Source organism: Pelecanus crispus, chromosome 9, assembly GCF_030463565.1.
Source record: "Pelecanus crispus isolate bPelCri1 chromosome 9, bPelCri1.pri, whole genome shotgun sequence".
Taxonomy (NCBI): domain Eukaryota; kingdom Metazoa; phylum Chordata; class Aves; order Pelecaniformes; family Pelecanidae; genus Pelecanus; species Pelecanus crispus.
The window spans coordinates 38,471,861-38,498,942 of NC_134651.1; the positions used below are offsets into that span (position 1 = coordinate 38,471,861).

At 44.7% G+C, this 27,082-nt stretch overlaps 1 protein-coding gene across 2 annotated transcripts in view; it reads left to right on the forward strand.

Moving 5' to 3' along the window:
- The window catches only part of FUBP3 (far upstream element binding protein 3), a 40,276-nt gene extending 14,594 nt beyond the window's left edge, over nt 1–25,682 (forward strand). The window contains exons 5-19 of one of the 2 annotated variants that reach the window (XM_075716327.1): nt 1,333–1,382; nt 3,002–3,073; nt 3,820–3,877; nt 6,501–6,663; nt 7,564–7,662; nt 9,667–9,771; nt 10,164–10,266; nt 10,938–11,038; nt 12,328–12,469; nt 17,239–17,399; nt 18,256–18,329; nt 18,794–18,870; nt 22,949–23,020; nt 23,723–23,850; nt 25,022–25,682. In XM_075716327.1, coding sequence (XP_075572442.1) covers nt 1,333–1,382; nt 3,002–3,073; nt 3,820–3,877; nt 6,501–6,663; nt 7,564–7,662; nt 9,667–9,771; nt 10,164–10,266; nt 10,938–11,038; nt 12,328–12,469; nt 17,239–17,399; nt 18,256–18,329; nt 18,794–18,870; nt 22,949–23,020; nt 23,723–23,850; nt 25,022–25,030 — 1,414 coding nt within the window. In that variant the 3' untranslated portion in view covers nt 25,031–25,682. The remainder of the gene's footprint in view (nt 1–1,332; nt 1,383–3,001; nt 3,074–3,819; nt 3,878–6,500; nt 6,664–7,563; nt 7,663–9,666; nt 9,772–10,163; nt 10,267–10,937; nt 11,039–12,327; nt 12,470–17,238; nt 17,400–18,255; nt 18,330–18,793; nt 18,871–22,948; nt 23,021–23,722; nt 23,851–25,021) is intronic. The other variant, XM_075716328.1, reaches the window with a different exon arrangement.
- The last annotated feature ends 1,400 nt before the right edge of the window (nt 25,683–27,082 follow it).

Here is a 27,082-nt window from a genome sequence, read left to right on the forward strand (position 1 = left end):
CCATCGTAACCAGCTGTTTGTTTGAGGGCCTCAGCAGAAAGGACAAACAATACACATAAAGACCTTCAATTTTTAATGGTAGGTTAAAGCTAATGCCTATCTAGGGCAGCACAGAGAAAGGTGGGCAGCGTTGTCTGCTCTGCTGCTACCTGCCACCTCTCTTCTGCCAGGAGTGATGTTCAAGTAGGGAATTGAATAGGCTGTAAAGCCTGAAGTGGTTTCTTTCTGGGTTTGGTGGTTGGTTTTCTGCTAGGTTAGCTTCTTTGTCCAGCTGCAACTGTTTCTCCAACACAGGGTGGTTAACAAATGATGCAGGATTGGATGTTTTGGCAACAGACTGGGTTTATTCCAGGTTAACACAGTGGTAATTCTGAACCTCCCTGTTCTGTTGTGGGTATGGATGGCACTGTTTGGTTTTGCATCTCGGCTGGTGAGCCTCGGGATGGTGGAGAGTACTTATCTGCAGGTTAGCTGGTGAAGTCTAATGTGTATTTTATGCCTTCCCTAACTGATCTAAATCAAAAAATTGGAAGATTTTAGTATACCTCACCACAAAACCTGCATTGAACTTATTATGCAGGTGTTTCATTGCTTTTGAGAATGCTGAACAAATTGTATATAATGCATGTCTAAATATATGGAGTTTGTAAATTCCATATGCATTGTGTTGTATTTTCTACAAGAGAGAAATGGCTAAGCAAAAAAACATCCAAGGTAATTTCTTTCTGACTACGGTCAGGTCTTAAGAAATTGCTTTGGGTGCTACATTTTGAGGCAGAGACACATTGGAAAAGTCCAAAGAGCAATAGATAGGGAAGTCTTGAGGTAAGACTTCAAAGGATAATTGAAGACAGCTTTTATAAATTCAAAGGAAAAGAATGATAGGGACAAACAGGCAAAAAAAGAATCTGTGAATATCGGAGGGGACATTCATATGAGGGTTGGCTTTGGTTAGTGTCTCTTGGCAAGAGCATATGCAAAAGTAGTAGGCAAAGACTGTGGCTTGTAAGGTCTAAGCTAAATATTAAAGAAATTTTGCCATTATACCGTTAAAACTGTCTGGAGCAAGAATGACAAAAAGAGGCTCTTCTGTCCGTTGCATTAAGGATACTGGAGGGTAGGCTGGAAATGTATCCATGTATCCAGCGTAGGAGAAATTAGGTGACCATGAGAGGTCCCTTCCAAAACAAAAGATTTTGTGATGTAGTGTTTACTTGTTGTGTGCAAAAGCGTTATGCTGTGCCTGGTTTCCATGGCATGGACATAGTTGTCTTCCAAATTGTTCCTTGTAATGACTATTTGATTTTTTTTTTTTTTTTTTTTTTTTTTAAGGACTGTAATAACAGAAGACTTCAAAGTGCCTGATAAAATGGTTGGATTTAGTAAGTACCTTGGATGCTTTTCATATGTTTCTTGATGTGTCTTCTGTACAGAAATGCTGTTTGTTCCCATATGCTCACAAGTTTTTGTGCTTGCTGGCCTTGGATAAGCCTTGTCTAATGCTGTCTTCATGGGGACCAGATGAACTGTGTTTAAAATCCGGGTGCAAACTGCATGGAAAAGCTTCATGTCCCAGTAATAAGAACAAGACTGTGTAGTACAGGTTACTGAGAGTTTTAGTGGTTCTCTCCTTTAAATTCCCACTAGCATAGTACATAAACAAGTCAAAAGTGAATTTATTTCCCCTTACTGAAACGTTTTACTTCCTTTGAGTATGCAAAACTGTGAGAGTTGAGGGAGGAAAACAACTTTTAAATGCTAAAATAAAAGTTGACTTAAGGCAAGTTAAACAGAATTTTAAATCTCTCCTACGCTTGCTGCAGGGAAATACAACCAGCATGCATTGCTCAGATGAGAATTTTTCCTAGATTTGCATTCCTGATACTGTTCTCTTTCAAGCTTGATCCTAATTTCTCTCTTCCTCTTGATGATCATTACTCTTCCTTTCAATGGCACCTCCTGCTGTTGTGTTACTACAGTGATTGCACTGACTCTTCCACTGCTAGATCTCTGTGTATCTCTTCCCATTTGATATATGAAGAGTAAAAAGGAAAATAACAGGCCATGATAATTACCCCTTAGTGCGTGAGGTTTTGTCCTGAATCTAAAGACACTGTAAAACTGTAACTCAAATTCCTGCGAAGGAAACACTCGCTCTCCTCCAGCCAGACCTCTTCGTTCGTTACCAGACCTCATGGGTCCTGGTACCACGCATGTTGGGGATCACTGGAGGGACGCTGGAGCTCTGTGAGAGGGCAGCCTGCATGCTCTGTCAGTGCATCATCTCTGTGTTAAATCTAATCCTGGTTCAGGGCAGACAGATGCAGGAAGGTGCTAAACCTACAGCTGAGAGATGCTTCTGTGAGAGCATCTTGAGCTAGGCATACCTGTTTGACTTGACAGTTCTGCTCCTTTTTGCAGTCTGGGAAGGGTATGAATGGTGATTGGCACACAGCCTCTCCCCAGTACGTCTCTTTGTGAAACAGCAATGTGCCGATGCCAAGAATTAAGGGAGATGGGTATTTGTTTTCACTTAAGGTTTGATAGAGCATTTCAGTATGTAGCAGTTTTGGCGTGTCTGCACTCAGACAAATAGCATGTCCTTTGAAAAGAGGTAGTAAAATATGAATTTTAAAGAAATAAAAGCAAAAGTCTTTGCCTTTTTTAGTACTCCAAATAACTGGTTTATTGGTTCAGGCTGAACAAGATACACTCTTCTAGCAGCACTCAAATTAGTGCCTTATTTCTTGCATACTATGTATTTCCATTCCAGTGCAAGGCAGGCTGCTTTGTTTTGTTTTTCCAAGCAAATAGAATAACTTTCAGCAGTGTCTTAGTGTTTTTCTGCTATGATAAATTTGCTCATGCTGTGGATGCCTCTTCTGCAATCCTGGAGTCAAACTGTTCCTTTATAGATAGCTGAAGCGGAGTAAAAGGGGGAAGGTGCTCTGTAGTTACTCAGGAAAATGGTATGTTCTGATGCTTTTTGAACTCATTTCAGTAATCGGCAGGGGAGGTGAACAGATCTCAAGGATTCAGGCAGAGTCTGGCTGCAAAATTCAAATTGCTCCAGGTAAGAGCCTCTTTGTATGGCAGGTGAACAGGTTTTAATGTTGAAGGGTGTTATGTCCATTAGATCAGGTGCCTTGCCATGCGCATGGTGTGTTATCCCTGTTAACAGTTGATATATACTTGGCTAACATGCATGGGAGAGCTCCTGACTAGCATAGGAAACAGGTTTGTCAGGTGGTTTGGGGAATGAAACAATTAAGGAACTGTCTTTAACCAACAGATGGGTACAGTGAAAACGGACAGTCCATGTGGTACTTAGACCTGACATTGCAGCTGTTGAGTTTTCTCCTGGTGGTACCGCTTTGCTCAGCTCTGCGGTTTGTCTCTGATTAGTCTGGTGAGGTCCAACTCCTGGCAGAAGACATCTCAGGAGGGTGGCAGCAGCCCTTTGTACAGTTTGCCTTGCATCGAAAAAATGGGACCATCAGTTTGTTCTGTGCTAGTGCCTATTTGCTTTGGGGAAGACTGTACTGCAGTGCTGTCCAGGAAACTGTTGATGAATGTAATCAACAAACCGTAATCAAGTTCTTACCCCTCCCGTTAGTTTGGTGGGGATGGCTTTAAAAGAATGCAGACATCCAGCAAATCATTTAAAACATGTTGACCCTGGATGTCTTTGAATTCATTAATGTGCTCTGTGTGCAGGGGCGGGGGGGCAGTGCTTCCATTAGTGCTTGACAGTTACTGAAACAACTGCCATTTCTTTAATTCCGTGTATTAAAAGTTTCTTCCTTGTTTCCTTTGTAGACAGCGGTGGGATGCCCGAGCGGCCCTGTGTACTCACCGGGACGCCAGAGAGCATTGAGTGAGTTCTGATTTCATTTTTCTCCTTTCTCCTTCTCTCTCTTCTCCCTAATGCTGTGCTCTGTCAGTGCTACTTGGTTAGCCACACCAGCAAATGTTGGCCTAGACAAACTTGAGGGTCTCTGGAGCATAGAACCTCTTGGTCTGATGCTTTAAACTGTGCACCTCAAAGGCTTTTTTCCAGTTGCAGTTTGAACCCTTTGCAGAAATTTCCTTGGAATTCTCCTCCGCAGGGCAAGGTTGCTCTTAGGGCACCTAGGATGCAGTTTTCTAACTGCAGCTTTTCAGGATACTGAGCTAAGCTGTTGAAGGGCACTTCTTTTCTCCCCTTCGCTTCCCTACTCCTATTGAGATGACCATCCTTCCAGCTGAAGAAGGGCTGCATGAGGCCTCCAAAGCCTATCGGTGCCACTCCAGAATAATCTGGAGGTGTTGGTGTTGTTGCAGAGCAGCATGAGGCCAATGGGTGTGCTTGCCTCTGCATCGCTGCCAACAAGAAGCAAAGGACTGAACCAAAGTCTTGAATTCTGATCCCTGCATGGTAGAGACACGTGGCCAGCCAGCAGGGGTTTCTACTCTTTAGACCTATAGAAACTTTAGGGACAGTGTTTCCTCCCTCCCCCTTCCCAGGAGCTGAGTTTGAGACTCTCACAAACCAGTTGAGGACCTCCTGCTGGAACTGGATCCAGGATCCTCAGGCTTACAGGAACACACTTAACATATGGAGCTGCTCTTTCTCTCCCCAGCCTTTGGGTAGGTGGGTTTTTTAAAATCCATCTGGAAATCTTTGAGTTGCATTTGATAGTGAAAATACATGGGCGCAAAGACTGTCTCTCTAAAGAGAAGACACTCATCATTCTTCCATTCCTAAGAGATCTAAGGGTACTTAAATCTCCTTATTCTACCATAATACTGCAAGCAGTGAGCCAGAATAAATATAATTGGCAAGCTCACGTTATAGGGCAGGCAATGTATTCTTGCTGATATTGAAGTGCTCTTCCCCCTTTAGCAAAGGATATTTCAGAACAAGAGCAAAATATTAAAAAGCTGGGATGCCTGATGAGATGCAGTTGGGGGAAGATGGGGGAGAGGTATAGTTAAGACTTCATGGTCCTGAAATAAGCAGTTAAATGTAGTCATGTCCAAGTCTGTCTTTAAATAAAATATAAATAAATAAAAAAAAAGTGAGAATACTCGATTTGTGAAGCGGAACAACGTGTTGAGGACATGGAATTAGGTGAAATCTAATTTACTTTTGTGCTAAAATTCTTGTCAGGTTGGTTATTTGAACTATTTTTTCAGGCTGCTTGTAGAAAAAGAAAGTGAAGTGAGGAAACCAATCTAGATGACAGACTTCTTTGAAGGGTTTTGTGAGGAGTGTTTCCATTAGTTATATCCAGTGGCAAACTGATAGGGTTAATTTCCAAATGACCCCTTCTCATCTGAAATATGTTGTGTATTAACTGTTGTAGTCTCTATATTGTCACTGAAAGAATTTTATGCAAAATATGAAAGTAGATGAATAGAACCTCTTAAGAGTCTTCCAGAATATTTGAAGCGGGCTTCCAGAAATTCCACCTTTTGCCTTGTTTTGTGAGAAAGTCAAGAGAAAGCAGTGCCTGATCTGTGTGCAGCCTCAGATCGCTACTCCCTGAGCTGTCTTGGGTGAATGTCTGCTTGCAAGGGATGACTTTGTACTGTTTCTTCAAATTGCCAGAGAGAAGACAGTCCTCCTAGGGTGCCTGATATGGCTTGGTATGAAGTGGAGAGAGGGGAAGATGCTGCTTTAGACTGAATAGGGAACTGGTGACTTTCTTCTATCTACTTTGAGAAGGGTTGTGGGAGAAGGGCTGTGGGAGAAGGGCAGAAAAGCGATGTGTTGGTACTAGGAGTCTTCAAGATGAAGGGAAACCCTATCAGTTAACCTCTGACATGCTAAAGATTTTAGAGAAGGGATCTTTAATCTCCCAAATGCTTCTTTGTGTGTCTCTTCTCACCAGGAGTAGAAGAACCCAGTCTTTCACTGGTTGCTGCTGCAGTATCCTTGCCTTGCTTCGCGGTGTAGCTTCAGCACTTACTGCTTGGGGCAGAGGCTGTGTTAGAACAGTGTTCTGGTGCTGCTGGTAAGAGCAGGCAGAGAAGAGCAAGGCAGTTGCCTGTGATTGATCGGAGAGTGGTTAACCAACATGCTGTGCTAGCATCAGAGCAGTGTGTGGTTTTCTTGTCTTCATCAAGAAGGAGAACAGAGTTTAAGTTTTACCAAATACTGTATATATGTTAAAAAAGTTTAGAACCTAGAGCATCTTCATTCAAAATAAGCACCCCAAATGCTATAGCTCAGCTATTATCCTTAACTTCCAAAGAGGTCGGAGCATGCTGCTGCTCTTCCTTCTCTCTTCCCCTTTCAAAAATCAAACTGCTTATAAGTGATCATGATAGGGGAAAATATACATCAGAGAGGTTTTTTTTAAAAAAAAAAAGCAAACATTGTGCTAACTGTGGTTTCCTCCATCTTTTCACTTCTTCTCCTCTCCCTGATCGCTTCCCATTCCAATGGTTCCTGGTCTCTTGATCACGTGGAACAATGTTGTCTAATGGTTGTTTCCCTCGATTCTTTTCCAAAGACAAGCAAAACGGCTACTGGGGCAGATTGTAGATCGCTGTCGGAACGGACCTGGTTTTCACAACGATGTTGATGGCAACAGTACGATTCAGGAGATTTTGATCCCGGCATCCAAAGTGGGTCTAGTCATCGGCAAAGGAGGTGAAACAATAAAACAGTTGCAGGTGCGCAAGATGCATTTACTTTAGGGCTCTCTTCCCTACTGCAGCTTCTCTAGATCAACAAGAGCATGCTGAAATGGAGAGCCTTAAATGCTCTAACCTTCTACAGCAGGGACTACTCTTCTGCCTTCGGAGAGCTGGACTCAAATCCAATCTTGTGTTAAAAAAGAAATCGGTTTGGCCCCAGCTACACGTGTAGTGGAGTTTTGCCAGAACTGTGAACGAAACTCGTGTGCTTTAGATAACATTTGGTGCGCACTGTTTAGGAGGGGATCCTTGTAGCCAAGAAAAGGCTATCTCTAGCCTGCTGCTGCAATAGTTTTTAATGCCAGCCATGCTGTTGTACTGTGCTTCTCTTTTGTTGCTGATCTGTGATAAAGCTGGCGTGTCTTCCTTTTTTTTTTTTTTTCTTATCCCACCCCTTTCTAATTAAAAGTGTTGTGTTATGTATAAGTCTGTGTTCCTAGACATTCTTTATTCCTCCATCTGGGACAAGTTTTTTTAAAGAACAGAGGGTTTCAGAAAAGCGCCTAGGTCAAAAATGTGGTTTTTTGAGTGCCATGATTTAGGCCTCTGTCATCTAATAGTTTTAAGGCTGGTCACTTAATAACTATTATATGCAGACAGCTACAGATTTTGGAAAGGGCTGAAAAATCAGTTGTTGAGGCAGAGGGATTCTCTTTGCAAGGAATTCAGCTATTTGAGAACTTCAGGAGTAGCACACATTCTGGCAGTCCTTTACACTCTAGGACTGTTACTGAATTTGTGCTATAAGTACCTGTGAAGAGCTAAAGTAGTGGTCTGTAAAGCTGCTGATTTGACCTATGTAATGTTTAGTAACCAAAATATAGTCCCTTGTTTTAGGGACTCTGCTTAGCAAAGTGCTTTGTGCTTTTTCTTCAGGAGCGAACAGGTGTGAAAATGATTATGATCCAAGATGGTCCGTTGCCTACTGGAGCAGATAAACCTCTCCGTATTACTGGAGATGCATTTAAAGTACAGGTATGTAATAAAAGTAAGCAGTTGCCCCAGAGAACTGAGGAGAAATTTAGACTTTAGTATATTTGTGAGCATGTAGTGGAGTCAAATCCAACTGTAAATGTAAGCTCGTTTTGTTTGTTTTGTAAGGTTGAAGTTTGAGTAGAGCAAGTTAAAACACCAGACTGGCAAGTGTTGGCTTGTTTACAGCATAGCCTAGGAGATCTCACTTCATGTAGATATTAGACATGGGTAGGAGAAGAGCTGAGGAGGAGGGTTTGGAGAAAGTAGCTTTGAAATGCTTTCCAGTCCATGAAGCAAAATCGTAGGTGTATGTTACTTGAGCAAATGGGTTTTTAGTGACGAACTTAACCACACATTTGAGAAAGTTTTGTGGAAGGTTCATTATCTCAGACAGCCAATTGACGCAGGTAATTAAAAAAAGAAAAAACAACCCATGACAACTCCTGAAACCAAGGGGTTTGCTTAATATTGGTACCTCAGTCTCCTTGTGTCAGGGTTCTACAGATGTGTTCATACCTGCGGTTCAAAGCAAAAACACATGATCAGCTGGAGACTGGAAGACTGCAGCATGATGGGAATGCTTGAATTAAAGAATTACAGTTTAGCTGTGGCATGTTCCACTTCTCAGCAAGTGCTTTTCATACCTTGCTAAGTACTTAAATCTAGCTTAGCATTCCTGGCTCTAATAAAAGTAGTTCTGTTTCATAGGATCTCCCTAATCATAAATTGCTGCAACAGTTGATGTTGCTCAGGGATAGTATGTTTGGGTTGTATTTTTCAAGCCTCTTATTGCAAGTGGGCTTTTAGATTTAAATGTGGTAGGCTGTTTGTTTTGGGTTTTTTTCCAAATTCCTATTGTGGAGGTATAGATATGCAGAAAGGAGTTTAATGGCAATCTTGCTACTTTTAACCAAATCATGCTTTAAGTGCTGCTACTTCCCAGGTGGTTTATTCTGCCTTGCAAGATTTGCTGTTGTCACATCTTCCGTGCCATAAATCATGCCAAGCAATCATGGAGACTGCATAGGCTGGAAGATCTTTGAGGCGCTTAGTAGAGTTGAGCACACTTAGAAAGCACTTAAGAAGCTTGATGAATCCTTGGGTTTGGTGGGATTCTCTGGATGCTGCGACAGTGTGTCTGAACTCTCTTAAATCCCTGTGAAATCTCTCCATTGCCCTTATTTCTGTCTTGGCATCTCTGAAATGTCGAGTCGTTTCCTTCTGTAAAAAAAATACCACGGGGGCATGGAAAATATGTAAAAATGTGCAAAGAGTCAGATTCACCCGTGTCCCTCAGACTTGGAAATAAAACCAAAATGTCAAAAGCTTGACTGGTTAATATATACAAAAAAAGGCTTTGGTTTTGACGTGTAGGCTTTTTTTTTTAATGGTGGCTACTGTTGGCTTATTTCCAAGGTACACTTTTACTAGCTGGGCTACATGCAAACTTGTGAATGGTTGAGGGCTGCAAGTAGATAGGAAGAATATTCATTTGTCTCAAAATGTCTTGCTGGATTGCTGCAGACTTGGGCTTAACTTTTGAGTGTCAGTAAGCTCACTACTACCCACCTGCCTCCCTGGTACGTGCTCTCTAGCTCTTAGTGGACATGCTCCCAGCTATGCTACCGCAGCTTCTACCTTACTATATCAGTTTCAGTTCTATCCAGTAGGAAAGGGCCTTCCCTGCCATTAATTTAAAAACAAAACACAAAAAATCAAAGATATTTTAAAAGCTAAAGGGCCTTTTTGAAAGGCTAAAAGAAGCAATTGCACACAAGAAACTGCTGCCTCGCACACTTGGCAGGTTTTGTCAGACATGGAAGATGCCATCAAGAACAGATCTCCATTGACTGGTAAAAGAAATTCTAAATCAGAATGCTGTTTCTGTTAAGCAGATGGAGATTGCTTTGCCTGAAGCCTGACCATTAGCCACTGCTGAGGCCCTAACACCAAGATGGCAAGCAGAATAATTTTAAGCTAACTGTAACTTCTTTCCCCATGTAGCAAGCAAGGGAAATGGTACTGGAGATCATCCGAGAGAAAGATCAGGCAGACTTCCGAGGCGTACGCAATGATTTCAGTTCTAGAATGGGAGGAGGCAGCATAGAGGTATGTTTTCTTCACAAGTACTCTGCTAACCTCCCTGTGGGATGGGTAGTGGGTGGAAGTCATCAAATTGCACATGTAACCTGTAAGCTTATTTTTAAATGCATTGTGTTCTGTTGCCAGAAGAGTGAGTTTGGCTGCAAAGCAGAGGAGTTCGCATGGACTTCCAGATGGCACTTTTCTAATTGTCTTTTTAAGCTGCATTCTTGTAGTGCAGAGTTCATTTAGTGGGGAAGGAATTTGTGGCCACATGTTTGTTTTTCTTAGCAATATGGTTCTGTAGCCTGGAGCTGCCTAATGTGGCCTGTCCTCATAGTTAAGAGCATCTCCTTGTAAAATCAGAGTAATTCAGCCTAGTTCTCTGAGCTTTCATACTGCTTTGCCTTTTCCATCAGGTCTCTGTGCCCAGGTTTGCTGTTGGAATTGTGATAGGAAGAAATGGAGAAATGATCAAAAAGATTCAGAATGATGCTGGAGTTAGGATTCAATTTAAACCAGGTTTGTGTGAGGATGGAGGCCGTTACTTTCTGACCAGTGTTACAGTTTGGGATTGCTAAAATGAATCTGATCTGAGGTTACAGCAGCTAGGCTTTCCTAATTTAAAGGTGCGTTGTGTCTCCTTCTGAAATCCCTTCAAATATGATGTGCTGCTTCCTTGTGCACTTTCTGGTTTTCAGAGAGTAAGATTATATGCAGCTCATTTGCAAACATTAGATGTCACAAGAGTTGTGTCTTGAGTGGTAATTATATGGATAAACAAATAACAATAACAAAAAAACTTTTATATTCTGTTAAAGAATTCTCCTTCAGCACATTAAAGCCTTTGGGGATCAGGAGTTGATTAATTCTAAGTAACTTTCTCTGGGTCCTTGGCTGTCTGATCACCTATCAAAGCTGCCTTTGTCCTCCTAAAATTGTATCGGTCTCTTTCATGGCTTTTTGACATTTGAAAGTGTTGCCTTTTGAATGTTGTTCCCTCTGCAGTGTGGGTTGGGTTTTGTCTTCTTTCAGTCCATGGAAGAGGGGCTGAAGGTGGAGGGAAGAGGTAGCTCTTGGGGTAGTTATGTTATGTGAAAATGCTGCTAGTAATGGTGGTGCTAAAAGGAAGCTTTTGTTGGCGGGTGGATGTATTCTCCTTTTAATTTAGTCTTTGCTACCTCTCTTCACAGATGATGGGATTAGTTCTGAAAGAGTCGCCCAGGTCATGGGGCTTCCCGATAGGTGTCAACACGCAGCGCACATCATCAGTGAGCTCATTCTCACGGCACAGGTGGGTTCTGGAGGCTCTTGGGAGGAAAGTGCTTATGTGGGAAGGTAGTCTGCACACATGCAGCTGTGTGGATGGATGCCACCATCTGAAGAACAGCAGTATTAAATTTTCCCTCTGGTAGGCCACACATGCTGCTGCCCAGGGCAGAGCTGCTAGGTTTGTTTTTTGTTTATTTGTTTTTTTTAATGTGATACGGGCTGACTGAGCTATGGGAAGGTCTCCTATTCTCAGGCAGTATTATGAGGTGTCATTGTAGCTTCATGGTTACCCCACGTGTTTAGTTGCTCTTAAGTTATGTGGAAACAGTGACCTGGTGGAATGGAGTCCAGCAGTAGCATGAGACAGTGAGTGGAGGCCCTGCTCAGTAGGGCTGAGTAACTCTCAGGCAGTAGAGCATTAACAGTGCTCAGTGATGCCTCCCTCCTCTTCAGACTCCAGTCCTCTGGTCTAGTGGCTGTGGGAGGCAGGCGAAGGCAATGAACACTCATGTATGCGGTCATAAGAAAGATGCCAATATATTGCATTGCCCAAGAGCAAGAAGTACAAAGATGGGTGAAGTAGTAGGGCAGACTACTGAAGGAGGTTGTGTGTTCACTTTGTATTATGAGAAGTAAAGATGTTAGGCCATTCCAGACCAGATACCCAAGCATAATTTCTCCATCAAGGGTAGGTCTTGATATCTCTTCTTGTCCTGAGATCTGGTTTGAATTCAATTACGTAATTTTTTTAATCATCCATTTAAATTTTGAGGTCTGTCACGATAGCCTCTGACTGCCCATCACCTTTTGCTTTTGGAGAATCAGTTACCCAAAATAGGTATGTCCTTTAACTGTCTTTGAACTTAAAAGCTTCCTTTGGAAGTTTTGGAAAATGTGCATTTCAGCTGAGTAATTCCAGCAGTTCTTTAAAGAGTGACACTTGAAAGGGTTTGGAAGCAGCTTCTGTGTGTGTCAGTGCCAAGAACTATTGGTTGCTCTAAGGAAAGCCCCCATCACAAACTAAAAGTCCTTTAGTAGTTGATGCTTGTTTATAGGTTTATTTCAGCAGATATAAAGGCATGCATTTAAAAAATATAAATACCTTCCTGAGTCAGGAAGGCAGCTGTAACCTACGTTACTTGGCATTTCTTTAAAGTGCTTCAAAATCTTGAATATGAAACTGAAGTCCAAGAATATCTTAATTCAGTGCCATTGATTATAATGCAATTTAACTTACCTTGCTTTATTTTGCTTTTAATGTGCATTGGGGCCAACAAAAAAACCACTGATACAAATTTTTTGCCTTCTAAGGAACGAGACGGCTGTGGAAGCTTGGCTGTCGCCCGAGGAAGAGGTCGTGGCCGTGGGGACTGGAGCGTTGGAACACCTGGGGGCATGCAGGAAGTAACCTACACAGTGCCAGCCGATAAGTGTGGTCTCGTTATAGGCAAAGGTGGGTCCGGTGACAATAAATACTAGAGCTTGCAATCTTTCTCTCTTGGGATGGTTGCATTTTTGCTGCCTGACAGTGAGGCTTTGGAGTTTTCTGTAATTGCAGGTATTTAGTAGCCAGTGAATGCAGCATATGAATAAGCTATAAGCACTTGTGGTTGTTTTCTTTGTGGTGCTCTCACTCAATTCTACTCTCCAGGCCCTTGTTCACAGTCTGTAAAAGAGGCTCTTCATGCAGAGCTGTCAAGTAAGGTTGTTATAACAAGCAGCTGGCTGAGAAAAGGCAGGTTCATTTGTGGATTCTTTTTATATAGAGAATTCGTTTAAAGGACAGTTTATCAGGGACAAGCAGAACAGTCATTTCGTCATGCTGGATTTCTGTGAGTGCCATGTGATAAAATGGAAGGTCTCTGAATGTGGTAATAAGAGTAGCTGCTTCCAGCCATGTACCTGAAGTGTCTGATGAATAAAGTGAAGTAGCAGGATTTGTCTGTATCTGAGCCTGTCACGGAGCAGGCTGGTGCACCTCATCTCGCTCAGATGAGCGTGTTCACTGCCATGGAGGCCCCTCGGCTGTCTTAGCCATTGAATCTCTCCATGCTAAGGAGATGGACAAGGAGTCATCTGGCCTTCCTCTCAAGAACCAGTACAACCCTGAGACTGTTATGAAACCAGAGCATCAGCAGCCATCTCAATTTGTCATAGAGCATGAGCATCAGGTAATGGCAGTACTTATATTAGAGCCAGGAACAGAAGAGCTTTATCGCTCTGAATTGTTACGATGATTCTGAGTTAATACACTGACGTATCAAAGGAGTTGTATTTAATTTTTCTATCTGCTTATTTCAGGAAGAATGACATATGCCTTAACTAGTATTTAAGTAATCACAGTTGGCTTTTAGCCTCAGCAGAGGTGAGGTGAATAGAATAGGAACAGATTAGCTACAGCAGTAAAGGAGGCAGAGACTTGAGGGCATTGTGCCATGTTTCAGTGACATTTAGTTTCCTGCCCTCCTGTTGGGCAGGAGTGAGCTTGCAATGAAACATTTTGTGGTCTCTTTCCCCTGCTGCACAATCCTGCTGCATCTCACTTGTTCCTTTCCATGTGTCTGGCCCCTGTGGCACCCTGAACTGCTGCCTTATTGGATGGCAAGGGACACAGATGTGGGACACGGGCATGTCAGCAGCATATCTGCAATTATTTTCAGATGTTGTTGTTTGCTGTAAACCTGTTCACAAACCTGAAAACTTTTTCAATATCAAAAAACACCTGCTCTCCCCATTATGCAGAAATTGCAGAGTCATTGTGCTTGGTCTCACTGAACAGTTCAGTTGGGCAAAAGATCAAGCAAAGCAAATTTTAAGCTCACATGTGAGAGTTATATGTATGGAAAAATCAAATTATAATGAAACTTTATTGTTGTATCCATTAGTCATCCTTAATAAAGGATCAGAAAAGGTCACTTGTTGTTCAGCAGTGCACTGAAGTGGAGCATTTGTGACTACAGAGAGCACTGTGTGCTGAAAAGATAAATGCAGGTAGCAGAGTTGGATGTCCTAGCATTCAAGTACAAGGCCTGGCACAGGCTCACTGTGGGGGTGAAGGGTAGCTTTTTACCTTTGTTTCCACAACAGCAAAACAGGGATTCTTAACCGGCCAGATCAGAAGCTTTCTGGAGTGACTAATTACTAGTTGTATGGTGATTTGAGTGCTCGTAGCTTTGTAATACCACCTTGTAATCGGTGTTCTTACAGCGCCTATGCTCTTAGTCTTGTTGCAGCCTTCATTTTTGTCAAGTGAGTGATGGCTGTAGCGTTGCCTTTTGGGGCCTGGACCAGGATGGATGTACTGCGCTCTCCATATGTTGATGCAAGACACCACTGCCTGTGGGGCAGCGTAGGGGAGAGGGGATGTTAGTGGGTTTTTTTTAACAGTAACCAATTGTAAAACCTTTGCTCCCTCTCTTTTAGTTTCTGAGCGGTTTCCAGCTTTTTTTTTTCTTCCCTTCTCTTTGCGCGCCCTGCCACCCACCCCACCCCCCCCCCCCACCCCCCCCCCCCCCCGCCCCCTTCCATGATACAGGACTTGGCTGTTAGCCTTCTCTGTAAAACCTGGCCAAGTCCTCTGTGCACATGTAGCTTGGTCTCTGAGGCTAGCACCCAGGCAATGGGGATCTTGGGCCCCTGGGTGTAGTGTATGCGATGTGGCCAGGTAACTGCTGCTGTGCTTCCAGCTCCATGTCGCCACTCGAGAAGCGGGGAAAAGAGGGAGATGAGGAAGTTCCTCAGCCCAGTTTCTGCAGCCTGTATGATGGAAGATCTAGGGCCCTTTTCTTGTGGGCATCACTTCTCAGCTTGGGACCGTGAGCCTTTATGAGCTGATAAGAAGCGCTCAGCTCCCTGCAAATCCTGTGCGTAGCTTTTTCCTCTAGAGGGTGGGTAGGTGCAGCTTTTCTTTTCTGAAAGACTCGAGGGAAGGGTGGAGACGAGCACCATACACATGTCAAGTGCTTTCTCTGTTTAGTCGTGCTTGGAAACAAACCACAGCCTCTCTGGGCCCCCGCTGGATTTCCATGATAAATACAGCAATATTGACAGATAACGTGGCTGGCCTGGCTCTTGTCAGCTCTGCCTTTTAGCAGGTTTGATTAATTGCTTTACGATTTCACGTCCAGCTGGGGGGCCGCTCTTGGATCACTTCTGCCCCCCATCAGGTAGAAGAATGGAGCGGGCTGCTGAATGCGTCTATAGACAGCCACCATGTGCCGAGCGGGTCACCTCATTAGGGGGGAAGATGAACTCCTTCCGGCATCGTGCAGCATCATGTTGACTGCGTCACTTCATTTGCATGCTCTGGAGGCTGAATTGGGATAGCTTGGATGGGAGGGAGCACTTTGGTGTGTACCAGACTGGAGGGTAAAGGCACCGGGTCCTTGTACGGCGGGTGGGAGCTTGCAGCCTCTGACCAAACCTGGAGAGCCAACTAACGTGATCCTGCAACATGGTCTAGGAGGGACCTGATGTGGAAACAATCCCAACAACTACAAACTTGGTGCTGAATGCTAAATGGTGAAATGATTTGAAATCTATATTCTCCTTGCTTCCAGTTTGAGAATGTTTCAATTTTTAATCCCCTTTTGGAAGGAGAAGCCTAGTCTGCTATGCGGGTAGCAACCTATGGTTATGCCTCTGTCTCCCAGTAAAGAAGTTCTCCCACTCTGTCATGATCCAAATTGTGTTGGCTGACAGGGTCCTCTGTTGTCGTTAAGCAGATGAAATGGCTGTTGATTCAGATCTCGCCTCAATATGTAAAAACCAGAGCTTCAAACAAGTCTGCATCAGACAAAAGAATTACATAAAAAAAACCTTCTTGGTTTTGAAACTTCATCTTCCACTTTCCCATGCTTGACTGAAAATAAGTGGGTTGGCTTTTGGCTGCACAGTACACAATCCCTGTTGTCTGCCCAGGGATGTGACACGATTATCTTTTGTTAAATGCATCTTCAAAAATTCATTTAGAAAGAGTTAATTGCCCTTTGGCAACTTTTCCTCCTCCCTTCCCCAAGAAGGCTTTAAAATGTTAAAAAGGTCACGAGTCCATTACAATGAAATGAACAAGTGTCTGCAACATCCACAGTTTGTTTTGAAGTTGTGCTGGATGTATAGAGATGGAAATGCGAGCAAAATTGAGGAGATTGTTTTTGGAGACTCTTTTTAATTAAAACCAAACAAAAATCTCCAGTTAGTTTTCTTTGCTCTCTTTCCTGCTTGCTGTATGTCCTTTTGGCTGGTGATTTTTGGTTTGTGATTTAAAAGTTGTAAAACGCTTTCGTTCCCCGCACCCTTTAATTTCTCCAGTTGAGTGGAGCTGGTCTGTAAGTTGTGTGAGCTTCCAAAAGAAGAATTGAACCATTGTAACACTGGCTGAGGCTTTTGTTAAGCAAATTTCATTAAGAGACCGGGACCTAGCAGGTCTTCAGGAAACCAGATCTACTTTGGCTGGCCCTGCTGCATCCTGCTCGAAGCACTCCTGTGCTCTAGTCTATCCAGATGGCAAACTAGCCAGATATGTTCACTGCATGCACAACTAACTCTGAAATTGTGGAAGACAGCCTGGAATCCTGCGCTACTGCAGTTGTGTGGAGAGTTGCGTACACTGCGGTGTGAATAGGAAGCAGAGTAAGCGGACGTTTCTTTAAGGGAATAAGCTATTGAGCAGCACATGATTGTGAGAAAGCTTAAGCTTTATTTTTAAGCTACGAGGTATGTGGCTAGTGGTTTTTTGCCTTAGTGGAATGAAATGTCTAGTGATGGGAAAAAAAGCCTCATGGAAGAAAGGAAAAGCATGTTTCAGTTGCAGGTCACTTTCTTTTCTTGAGGATTGTGAACAGCTGTGCAAAACCACCGGAATTCAGTCAGTACAGTTTTTGCATCTGGTTTGTCAAAGCGTGCATCGGCCATGCTGCATTTTCTTGGGAACCTAGCAATGTGCACACAAGGGAGACTGTATGAATTCCTAAAACAGCACCATCCGTGACCCCAGACACTGTTGCAGTAGCTCACAGTTTCAGGTTGTGCTTATGAGGCAGTTTAAAGGAGCAACAGGAGCTCAGGTACTGTGGTTTCTTACGCTGTTGCCATCCTCAGCCCACCTCCCTTGAGGCATGCAGAAGGTAGTTGAAACTGTATTCCATTATGAGAACCTGACTTTGATGTGCTCTTATGGCAAGGGATGCTGAATATCCCTCCTTATGTCTTGGTTTTCTTCAGGTGGTGAGAACATCAAGAGCATAAATCAACAGTCGGGTGCCCATGTGGAGCTCCAGAGAAACCCACCTCCGAACACAGACCCTGGTGTACGAATATTCACAATCAGAGGAGTTCCCCAGCAAATTGAACTCGCCAGACATCTCATAGATGAGAAAGTTGGTGTAAGTTCCATCTCTGTTATCTTAGTCTGTCTCTTTCAGTGTGATGTTTTTGCTCTTAGGTACATGTAGGCCTGGACTTACAGGATGGCACAGAATACGCATGCTTACGTTATTCAGCTTCAAAACCATTTGCCTGTTAGCAGCTTCCTTGAGCTTTGGCACTCCAGCATCCATTGGATTAATTTTTGCTGTGGTCCCAGAAGGATCTGACTGTTTGCTGACATGATCAAGGGTAGCGTGCAGCTGTATGAGGGGGAAGAACAGCAATAATAAAGTATGAGAAGGCTGTCAGAGGAGATTTTTTGAAGGGAAGACGATAGTATCACTGCGTGAGAATGACACAGTGCCTGGCATCATCATCCTGAAAGTAACGCTCAACTCCTTGCTCTAGTAAATCCAGGATGACTTATCTTCCACTTAATGCAGTGCTATGGTGTTGAAGCTTAATAATGTCGGGCTGGAGTACTACTGAAGGGGGAGACTTGGGTAAAAGAAGGTGTGGAAAATACTGAACTGGGGCATGGTAAAGCTGAAAGCAACTTTTATGCTGAACTGTATGAGAGGAGAAGGCTTGATACCAACCTCAGGATCCAAGCTATTCAAAGGAGAATTTCCAACTGTGCCATAGTCCCGTTAGCCCTTTTGTGGGCTGGCTGGAGTTGTTTTTGAAGCTGGGCTCCTGGAATGTGCTGACAGTCCTGAGAATTTCATCCTTGGAGAATCAGTCACTTCTTTCAGGTGCTGGGGTTTAGTGGAACGTGTCCCAGGCTGTCTTCTCCCCTTTCTTACTGCTCAGACTAACTGCCTCCACCCTGTGCTTAGAGCTGGCATTAAATATTTGTGGATTCTGTGGCAGGGTACCAGCATGGGTGGACCTGGAGGATTTGGTCAAAGTCCGTTCAGCCAAGCACCTGCTACACCTCATCAAAAGTAAGCTGCTCAACCTCATCGTGGATGGGCTGTGGGGAATGGCTGGGAGCTATAAAAGCACTGGGAGAAGGGTGGAGGGCCCTGAAGGGGTGGTGTATAAGTGGAGCCTTTTAAAGAGTGAGCATTCAGAAGCAAGTGAGATTAATCCTTTAAGTTTGACTACAGGAAGGATTTTAGCTATTAAATTATGAACAGGGTAGGGATTGGCATCTCCAAAATTCCTGTCTCTAGTGCAGTGAGAGCACGGAAAGAAGGCTGAACTGTGTACAGCACAAGGAGTGCTGTTCAGTATGATGTGTCTTCATCTTGGCTTCATGAACAGACCAATGTTAAGACCCATGCTGACCTGTTTGCTCAGCAGCTGCTGACCATAAGTAACAATTTTGCTTCTGTGGGCAATTTCGTGTATACGGCCTGTTAAGTATTTTATTGTCTACTTCAGCATGCCTTTTTGTCCTCTGCAGTGGTCCTCAGGCGTTCATGACGCAGGGTTGGGGCAGTACCTACCAGACGTGGCAGCAGCCTGGACAGCAAGTCCCAAGTAAGTGTCTAGGACCCGGGTTGGAGAAGGGTTGGTGTTCCCTTTGCACCTGCTGCTTTGTGCCTGCAAAACACAGGTTCAACCATGAGACCACTTGCGTGAAAACAGCAAAATAATTTCCTGAGCAAGCAGAAGTGTGTGGAGGCATGCTGTGGTGTTTGAGCTCAGAGTAAGCCAAAGTCCATCGAAAACTGCAACGCTTTTTGTGCACTTGACTGCTTACTGCTTGTTTCTGCTCTCTTTGTGTGGAAACTCAGTCCTTGCTGTCTGTTCCTAACAAAAATATTTCTGCCTTAGGCTCTCTTCTGCCAGCACTGTTCAGGCAAGCACTTGCCAACCCCACTTCCCCCTAGCAGGCACACCGTGTCTGGTGGTGAGCCCTCCCATCTCTTTGTTCTTGACCTTACCAGTTCTTGCTTATTTTCTTTTTTAAATGTTCCTTTTGAGCTCTTCTCACTGTTCAACTCCTAGTCTGATGGAAAGACTGGGAAAGGAGGTGCAGAAAATGGAAGAAAGGATGGGCAGGGCTTCTGTCCTGGTTCATCCACACTGGCTGTAGTAGTGTCCCCTTCCCTCCTTTTGGGAGTTGATGAGAACTGCTCAGCCTCCACAGTGCTAAATGTGGCCTCAGAATGAGGCCAGCGGGATAACCAGCTTTCAAATAAATAAATAAATAAAAACCAACACTGCACACATCCTTAGTCATGAGTTCAAAAACTGAACCCGGAGCACCCCTGCTGCTGGGCTTTCCACTTTAAACCACCAGCACTGAGTCAGGCTGGCTGTTATTCTTCAAGGTTCGAAGTGGCATTTCTTCCTAAAACCCTGTTTAGTCAAAATTCAAGAGGTTGGAATGAGGAGTCCCCCTTTTCAGAATAACTGAGGTAGTAAATGCTAGTGGTGATGTTGGTCACTGCATCATCCTGTGTCTTCAACAGCCAGAGTAATGGTTTGCCCTGAACGGAGCAGATTCACAGTCTGCTTGGTAATGTACGACAGATGCTTTTCAATCACAATTTTTTCAGGAATTACGAGTTTTTTAATGGCCTGGTCTTGTGAAAATTAAACCTAAGGACCAAAAAGTGTGTGTCTGTGGGGGGTAATTTTAAAGGGCTTTAATGACAGGCGCTTTTCAGTGCGAAGACTGATTTAGTAATGAAGTGGATTATTAACTTCAGTATAAATTCCCACTCTTTGAGGTGCCTGAGGTAGAGGAAACGTGGGAGGAGCATTGCCTGCAATTGCACTTGTGATTCCCTGTAACACTAATCACACTTTAATGTTTATGAAATTGTGCATAATGAAATCTGGAAATCCTCAATGCTGCATTGTTAACTTAGTGCACTTCTAAAATGTGTGCTACAGTAGGACATAGGAACCCTGCATAGGAAGTGTGTGTTGAACTCAAAAAAAAAAAAAAAAGCCACTGGAAGAGTCCTGCCTCCTTAACAATTACAGTCTAAAAATCATGACTTTTCCTTTGAGCTCTAGGGACTTGTAGAAGGTCAGCTGTTGTATTTTCAGGACAGCAAAATGCAATGGTGGGCTTGAAAGGACTTTTTTGTACGGGAGTGGAATAGTACAGTACTGAAGAAAGAATATTTTCTCATTAGCTTGTTTTACAGGAAAAATTGTTATTCTAGTCCTTTCCTGTGCACCCCTAAGAGCAGAGCACTGGACTTCCCTGAGCTTTGGGAAGCAGAGCAGTCACTGCAGCAGGGGAAACTCTACAAAAGATCTTTCCTTAAAGCCTTTGAATAAATGCTTATGAAACGTGCATTGATACTTGCCTTGCAAGATGACTTTAGAAACTCACCTTAGTAACTTATCTTCTTCCTCACCTCCCTGAAACATCCTTTTACCCTGCCCACCACCCACTGGGGGGCGGGAGGGGGGGGGGGGGGGGGATCTCACTTCCTGCAAGATATAGTCATGTCTCAAGCTCCTGGCTTTAGAGCCTGGTATAAGAAGCACATACCCTTTGAATCCCCTGATTACCGATAGTACAGCTTGTATCCCAATGATGACTGCTTTGCAATGAGCTTGTCAGGTTTCTGGTGTCTCCCAAGACCAGTGAAGAAGCATCCTTCCTTGCCATTATCCTTCCCTTGTGTGGGTTTAGTACCACAAGGCCATGTTTGGGGGGCAGGTGATTTATTTCTGCTGTTGAACCTGATGGAAAATGTTGGCTCTCTAGTTCCATGTCTACTTAGGATGCTCCATGTTCCTGTTTGTAGCCAGGCATACTGAAGGCAGTCTTGGTAAGGAGAGAGGACAGACAAGATAATGCTGTGCTTTAAGCAGCCTTCACCGCTTTCTTCTGCTGCAGATCACAATGGTACCCAGTCAGGCCAGGTGGAGTTCACCAAGGCGTGGGAGGATTATTATAAGAAACTAGGTAAATACCCGCTTTTGCACTTTAAGTTTTAATTTGAAAACAGTCTTGTGAAGGGTCCCCTTCCCTGAGTGCTGCAGCCCGTTTGTTCGCTGCTCTGCTAGCCCTGTCAAAGAGCCGGCTGAGTTGTTCTCCGAGCAGGCTTCCTAGGGACAGACTTGAGAGTGCCCTCCTTGTGGGAGGAGGGGCAGACCCCCACCCCCTACACATGTATTTAGATTTTAATTACTTCCCCCATCTTAAATAAATTAACTGGCTGGGGAAACATTTTGCTGTGAAATGCATTTAGCTGTGTGTCCTTTCAGCCTGCTGCGGACTGTAATTCTCCTAGAAGAAAAGGCATTGAAGGAGGTCCTTTGTTGGCATTAGCAGGTGGACAGTTGAGGCAGCCTTGACCTCTGCCAGAAAAGGTCCTGACTTGTAGCGTTGGTCAAGTCTTTTAACCCGCTTTTATGCCCCTGGACAGGACACTGCTGCCCTGTTCCCTCCACCCACTTCACACTTGCAGTGTATTATTTTCCCCCTTCCCCCTACTTCAAAGCCCCCCTTTGGCCGGCGTCGCAGGGCAGGGCTGTACGCGGAGCACAGGCAGTTGGACGGGCTGGGGAGAGCTCTGCCCCACGCGTGTCTCCTCTCCTTCCCTGCCCTCCGTGTGCATAGTGGCTCGTGCTCAGCGCTCACCCTCTCGCTGTGCCTGCCTCTCTCTGCAGTTTTCTGATTGTTCTGTGTTTTCTGTTCAGGGCTTTTTTTGTTTGCTGCGTGTCTGGCTGAGGGCTCTTTGCTCTAACTGTGACTAAGGGAAGTGCGGGCACCCTGCCTCTGCACCCAGCTGGCTGGATTCTCCCCTGCAACAGCACTTAGACGTGCTGGATTGAAGGTGTCTTAGTGCCTCAAAGAGGGAGAGTCTGTGCTAGACCAAGGTTTTGGGGTCTGCGACGTGTCTCTCAGTGCAGGCATTGGCACCACTTAGCGCAGCGTGGGAGTCTGGAGACCACGCCGCAGAGCCAGTCGTGGCTGTTGGGAGGGTGTCGCGGATGCCTCTCCGGTCAGTGCGTGTTGGGGTAGTGCTGAGGACAGGCAGAGCTGGCTGTTTTGGGCTCACAGCTCCCTTCGGTCCTGAGGACTCTGCAGCCGGTAGCAGTTTGGAGCTGTGTGCTGGGGCAGCTGCTACGCTGGAGGCTCGTGTGTGGGCACGTGATCCAGCTGGGCATTGCCCACCGGGGCTCCTTCAGACCTGCCCTGCTGGTGAGAGTGGGGGTGAAAGATGCAGACCCCTGAAAACCAAGTGAGATGACTCAAGATGTGGCCGTTTCCTTGGCAGCTCCGTGGCTGGAGGTGGAGGTGACAGCTCTCAGTTCTGTCAGGGGTTTGAACCCTCCAGCCCTGTGCTAGATGGGAGCGGACTGGCAGCCTAGGGTGGTTGCTATGCGGACTGAGCAGCTCTCAGCAAATGTGTTGTGGCTTGAGCAGGTCCCAGCAGGGGGGAGACTTGGCTTGGGTGAGATGATTTGAGCTTTTTTTCGGCTTTCCCTGAACTGAAGGTGCCCAACACTGTAGAAAGGTGGAAGGTGAAGTGTGAAGTCTGGGCAACTGAGGGCCTGTCTGGTGGAAAGGTAGATGTCACTGGCTGGAAACTGTCACCTGTTCCATATTGACGTGCCCCTTGTTGTCATCTTTGCACAGGCCAACAGAGCCAGCAGCAGAACAGCCATCCCGATTACAGCAAAGCATGGGAGGAGTATTTCAAAAAACAGAGTGAGTGAAACAGGGTTATTGGAGATGAATCAGCTCTCGTTGTAAACAGAGTTAACTCTAATCCGATGACTTGCGTCTCCAACCCCTGCCATTATTAGCTTCCAGTCCTCTACAAAACCCCTTTGGTCCTCTCCTGTTGGTGATGGTGCATGTAGTTCTCCACTGAAAGCTCTCAGACGCGCTCCCATTGAACCACAGTCCACAGTAGACCTCGCGTCCGCTCTGGCAGTTGGCCTGCCTGGGTGAAACATAGCGCACGGCAAAACCTGATGCTAACAAAACCCAGAAAGCTGAAGCTGGGTTGCGGAGAGGGTAGGAGAGCTCTGCGCACGTGGAAAAACATGGGCCTGGCGTTCTCCACTCTGTTAAGAAGTGCATGATGCCGACTTCTGGATTTGCATTTGACACCGTGCTGCTGGAACCTTCGGGCCAAGGATGAAGGGTGCAGGACGTCAGACCCTGTCCCTGCAGCCGCAGGAACGGTCTCTTAACGCTTTCTGGCTGCTGTTGGCTTGTCACCTGCAAGCCAGCAAAAAGCCTGTCCTGTCGTATCCAAACAGCAGATAGCCGGTGTCGCTTTCAGATGTCTGCAGCTGTTGGAAGGGGGCTGGCTCTTCTTTAAGCTTTACAAAAGGAGTTCCTAAGCCTGGGCTTGGTCTTACGGAATTTCTCATCTCTCCCTTTTCCCTTCTTTTCCTCCAGGTCATGCTGCCAGTGCTGCTTCTCAGGCAAGTTCCCAGCCGGACTACACGATGGCTTGGGCAGAGTATTACAGACAGCAGGCTGCCTACTATGGGCAGACACTAGGGCAGGCTCAGGCCCACAGCCAGGTCTGTATTCATGTTTCCTGAAGCCCAGTGCTCTTTTCCTTGGGGAATTGGGTAGGTTGGCCTTGCCCTGGTGTGGGGACTCTGCTTTGGGTTCAAACAATGAAGCAGAGGTACGTTTTGTGGCTGAGGAGGTGATCACAGAAATGAGAAATCGTTCACTCCTCCCTGTTGTGTTGTCTCGACATCAGAGTCTTATTTCCCTGTACAGGGTGAGGGGGTTTTATGGGAAAGGACTGGGAGGTTATTTGTTTGTGCTGGGGGGCCTTTCCTCGTAACCCCCAGGCTGTTTTGTGGCTTTGGGGAATTAAAGTAAAAGGAATGATGGAGCCAGGCTGGCGAGGTAGCACGACACTGACACATCGTGCAGTCTGGGACCATGTTGCAGACTTTGCCTTTTCTCTTGCGAACGTTGTGCCGGGACAGGAGCTGTGTACTTGCCTGGGGAGGGAGCACCCCATCCTGAAAGGGAGGGGAAAACTGTTGAAAAATAATTTGGATTAACCAGCTGCCAAGTAAAATCTCGCCTCACCTGACACTCAGACCACCGAAGGGTTGGGTGGGATTTATCCTGATCGTACCTGCAGGGCTCTCCTGAGCACTGGGTTTACAGAGCAAATGTCTTAGTGTTTGGCAAAAAGCATGTGCAGAGCACACATACACCTTAGAGGGATCAGACACTGCTCCCCACTGAATCGTGCTTTCACTCTGGCTCCTCGGAGCAGAAGCTGGTCTGGATGCAGGCGGCGCGCGGAGCAACACCGTCCTCAGGCAGCTGCAGCCTCCCCGCTGCCGCTCTCCGGCACCGCCGAGGTCGAGCGGGGCGAGCCGGGTGCAGGAATCGGCGCTTGCCGCCGGCGCTGGCCAAGTGTGACCTAGAAGCGGTGATAAAAGGGAGTTCCCTTCATTCCTCTCTCAAAGTCTGGCCCTCTAAGAGAAGAGAAATCTTGTTCGATCAGAGGCATGAACTCCTGGAAGGAGAGCTGGGGGACAGCAGGCATTAGGGCAGAGATCTCCTCCATAGCCGTTTGAAGCATCGTTGGAGGTACACATCCTGCTTGGCTCAACCGGGAATGAGAGACCTGTCTGTGTCGGGGGAGGAGGGCTCGACCGCGTTACGAATTTGCTGCCGCTGAGTAACTTTTTCCTTTTTTTCCCCTCTCTCTCTCCCTAGGAGCAGTAGAACAAGGTCCTCGTGGCAATTTTTTTTTTTTTTTTTCTTGGAATCATTGTGGAAGAAAACCTTTTTGTAACAGAGGTTTCTAGATTTGCAACATTTTGATGAAGACTTTTCTGTTTGTTTGTGAAACACTAGTTGTAGGATAATCTATACTGAACTTTTCTAAGAATCAGGAACAATTAGTAATGTACTAAACTTATGGACATGCTGGTAATTTTGTTTCCAAATTTGTAAAAAAAAAAAAAAAACAAACCAAACTCCGGGATTCTTTTTGGAGAGAAGCCAGAGAATTTGCAGGCACCAAAACGCACCCCAGAGCTGTGACATTTCAACATGTGGGTTTTTGTGTGTTTTTTCCTTTTAATTTTCGATCTTTTCTGTTGCAACAGAAAGAGTGGCTTGGAAGTCTTAGGTGGTATGTAACAAATCCTAAAAAGAAAAAAAAAATTTTTAAACAGTATTTAAATATTCTTAAATATGTAAATTCATTAAATGTTTTACTTCTAATTTCTTGTATCTTGGCTGTCTTTGATTTTATTGCCTTTTTTAAAAACTGAACTATGATATGTATTGTAATTAATTATGTGAATTCTGTATTGAGACAGTTACTGTTTTGCTGTCAGGCAAGTTATGGGTGGGGGGGAATTTTGTAGGGTTTGTATAATTTCTAGAGTCTAAAGGGGTAATATAAAAATGTGTTAATTTTTTTAGCAATACATTTTTTCATGTCTCCATTGCTAGTTGCATTTATGTATCTAAGACCTCCAAGCTTGTTTAAAAAAAAGAAAACAAAACAAAAAAAAGAAAAAAAATCTTTCCTCTATGCTCTCAGAAATATAAATACTGTTATTTTTAATATTAAAATGAATCTGCTATTAGTACCTTTAACAAACACTGTGGAACATAAAACCATATAAAAGGTAGTAACTATTTTTTAATTCCAAGGTGTTTTTTGCTTTTTCATTTCTTTTAAATATTTTCTTATCTAATATTTGTCAAATTACCTAGAGAAATAAATGAATCTAGTATTAACCACAGTATGCGCTAAATAATTTTGATTTAATAAAAGGGATAATATGATTTCCAATGTTTACTGTAGTGTTTCTTGTACAGATAACAGTGTATTTTTAAAGGAAAAACGGAATTGAAGCTATTTTTTCTTGCATTTTTAATTGCCCTGCAGGACATTCCGTTTTGAAATGTACTGAATTTACTGTTCTTGGGTTCTTTCCTTATTTTTCCTTATGCTTGAAATGTCTAACTATAAAGAAACGCAATTGGATAATGTTGAGCATGGTGTTTAAAAAAAAAAAAAGTGTTCTTTTTATTTGACTGACAGTTGCATTTTACACTCTATATAATAAAATTTCCACAAGGTGTCTTGTGGGTGAAGTATTTCCAGTCTGTTTTGCTGAGTTTGCTCCCTCTCCGCTTGCCGAGGTCCCCACGCAGCGAGCCGGCAGCCCCCGGGCCCCTGGGTCCTCTCGCCGTCGTGCTCGCGCCGTGTCGCCCGAGCAGTTTGGGATGAGCAGCGAGGTCGGCTTGAGCCTCAACTCTAGTGAAACTCTCTTAACGTCGCGTCAGAGCGTCTCTTGGCACCGTGACGCTGAGGATTTCCACAGTAAGGTGCTGTAATTGTAGCTGTTGGGGCCAGAAAGAGCTATTTTAAAAAAGCCAAGTTTTCTGTAAGCGAGGGGCATGGATCTACAGCCGTATAAACGTTTTATTGCTTGCTGAGGAGGCGGTAGCCCCTGGTTTTAACACCCTGAACTTGTTGCTCTTCAACAACTTTGTCTTTGTGGCTGAATCCGTCCAGGACTCGCCCTCCGCCCCGTGCCCTCCCTGCCAACGGGATTGCTGGAGCCGCGCCGGCCCGGGGCGGGAGCGGGGTGCGGAGGGATGCGGCTCGGGCCGTTCTCGTCTATTGGATATGCTAAGGAGCAGGAACTTCCAGTTGTATCCAGGCCCAGTTTGGTGATAACTCTCGCCCCTTCAGAGATGCCTTTCTTGTAAAGTGTGAGTTTTGTGCTCCTCTAACCTAAAATAGCTTCATCT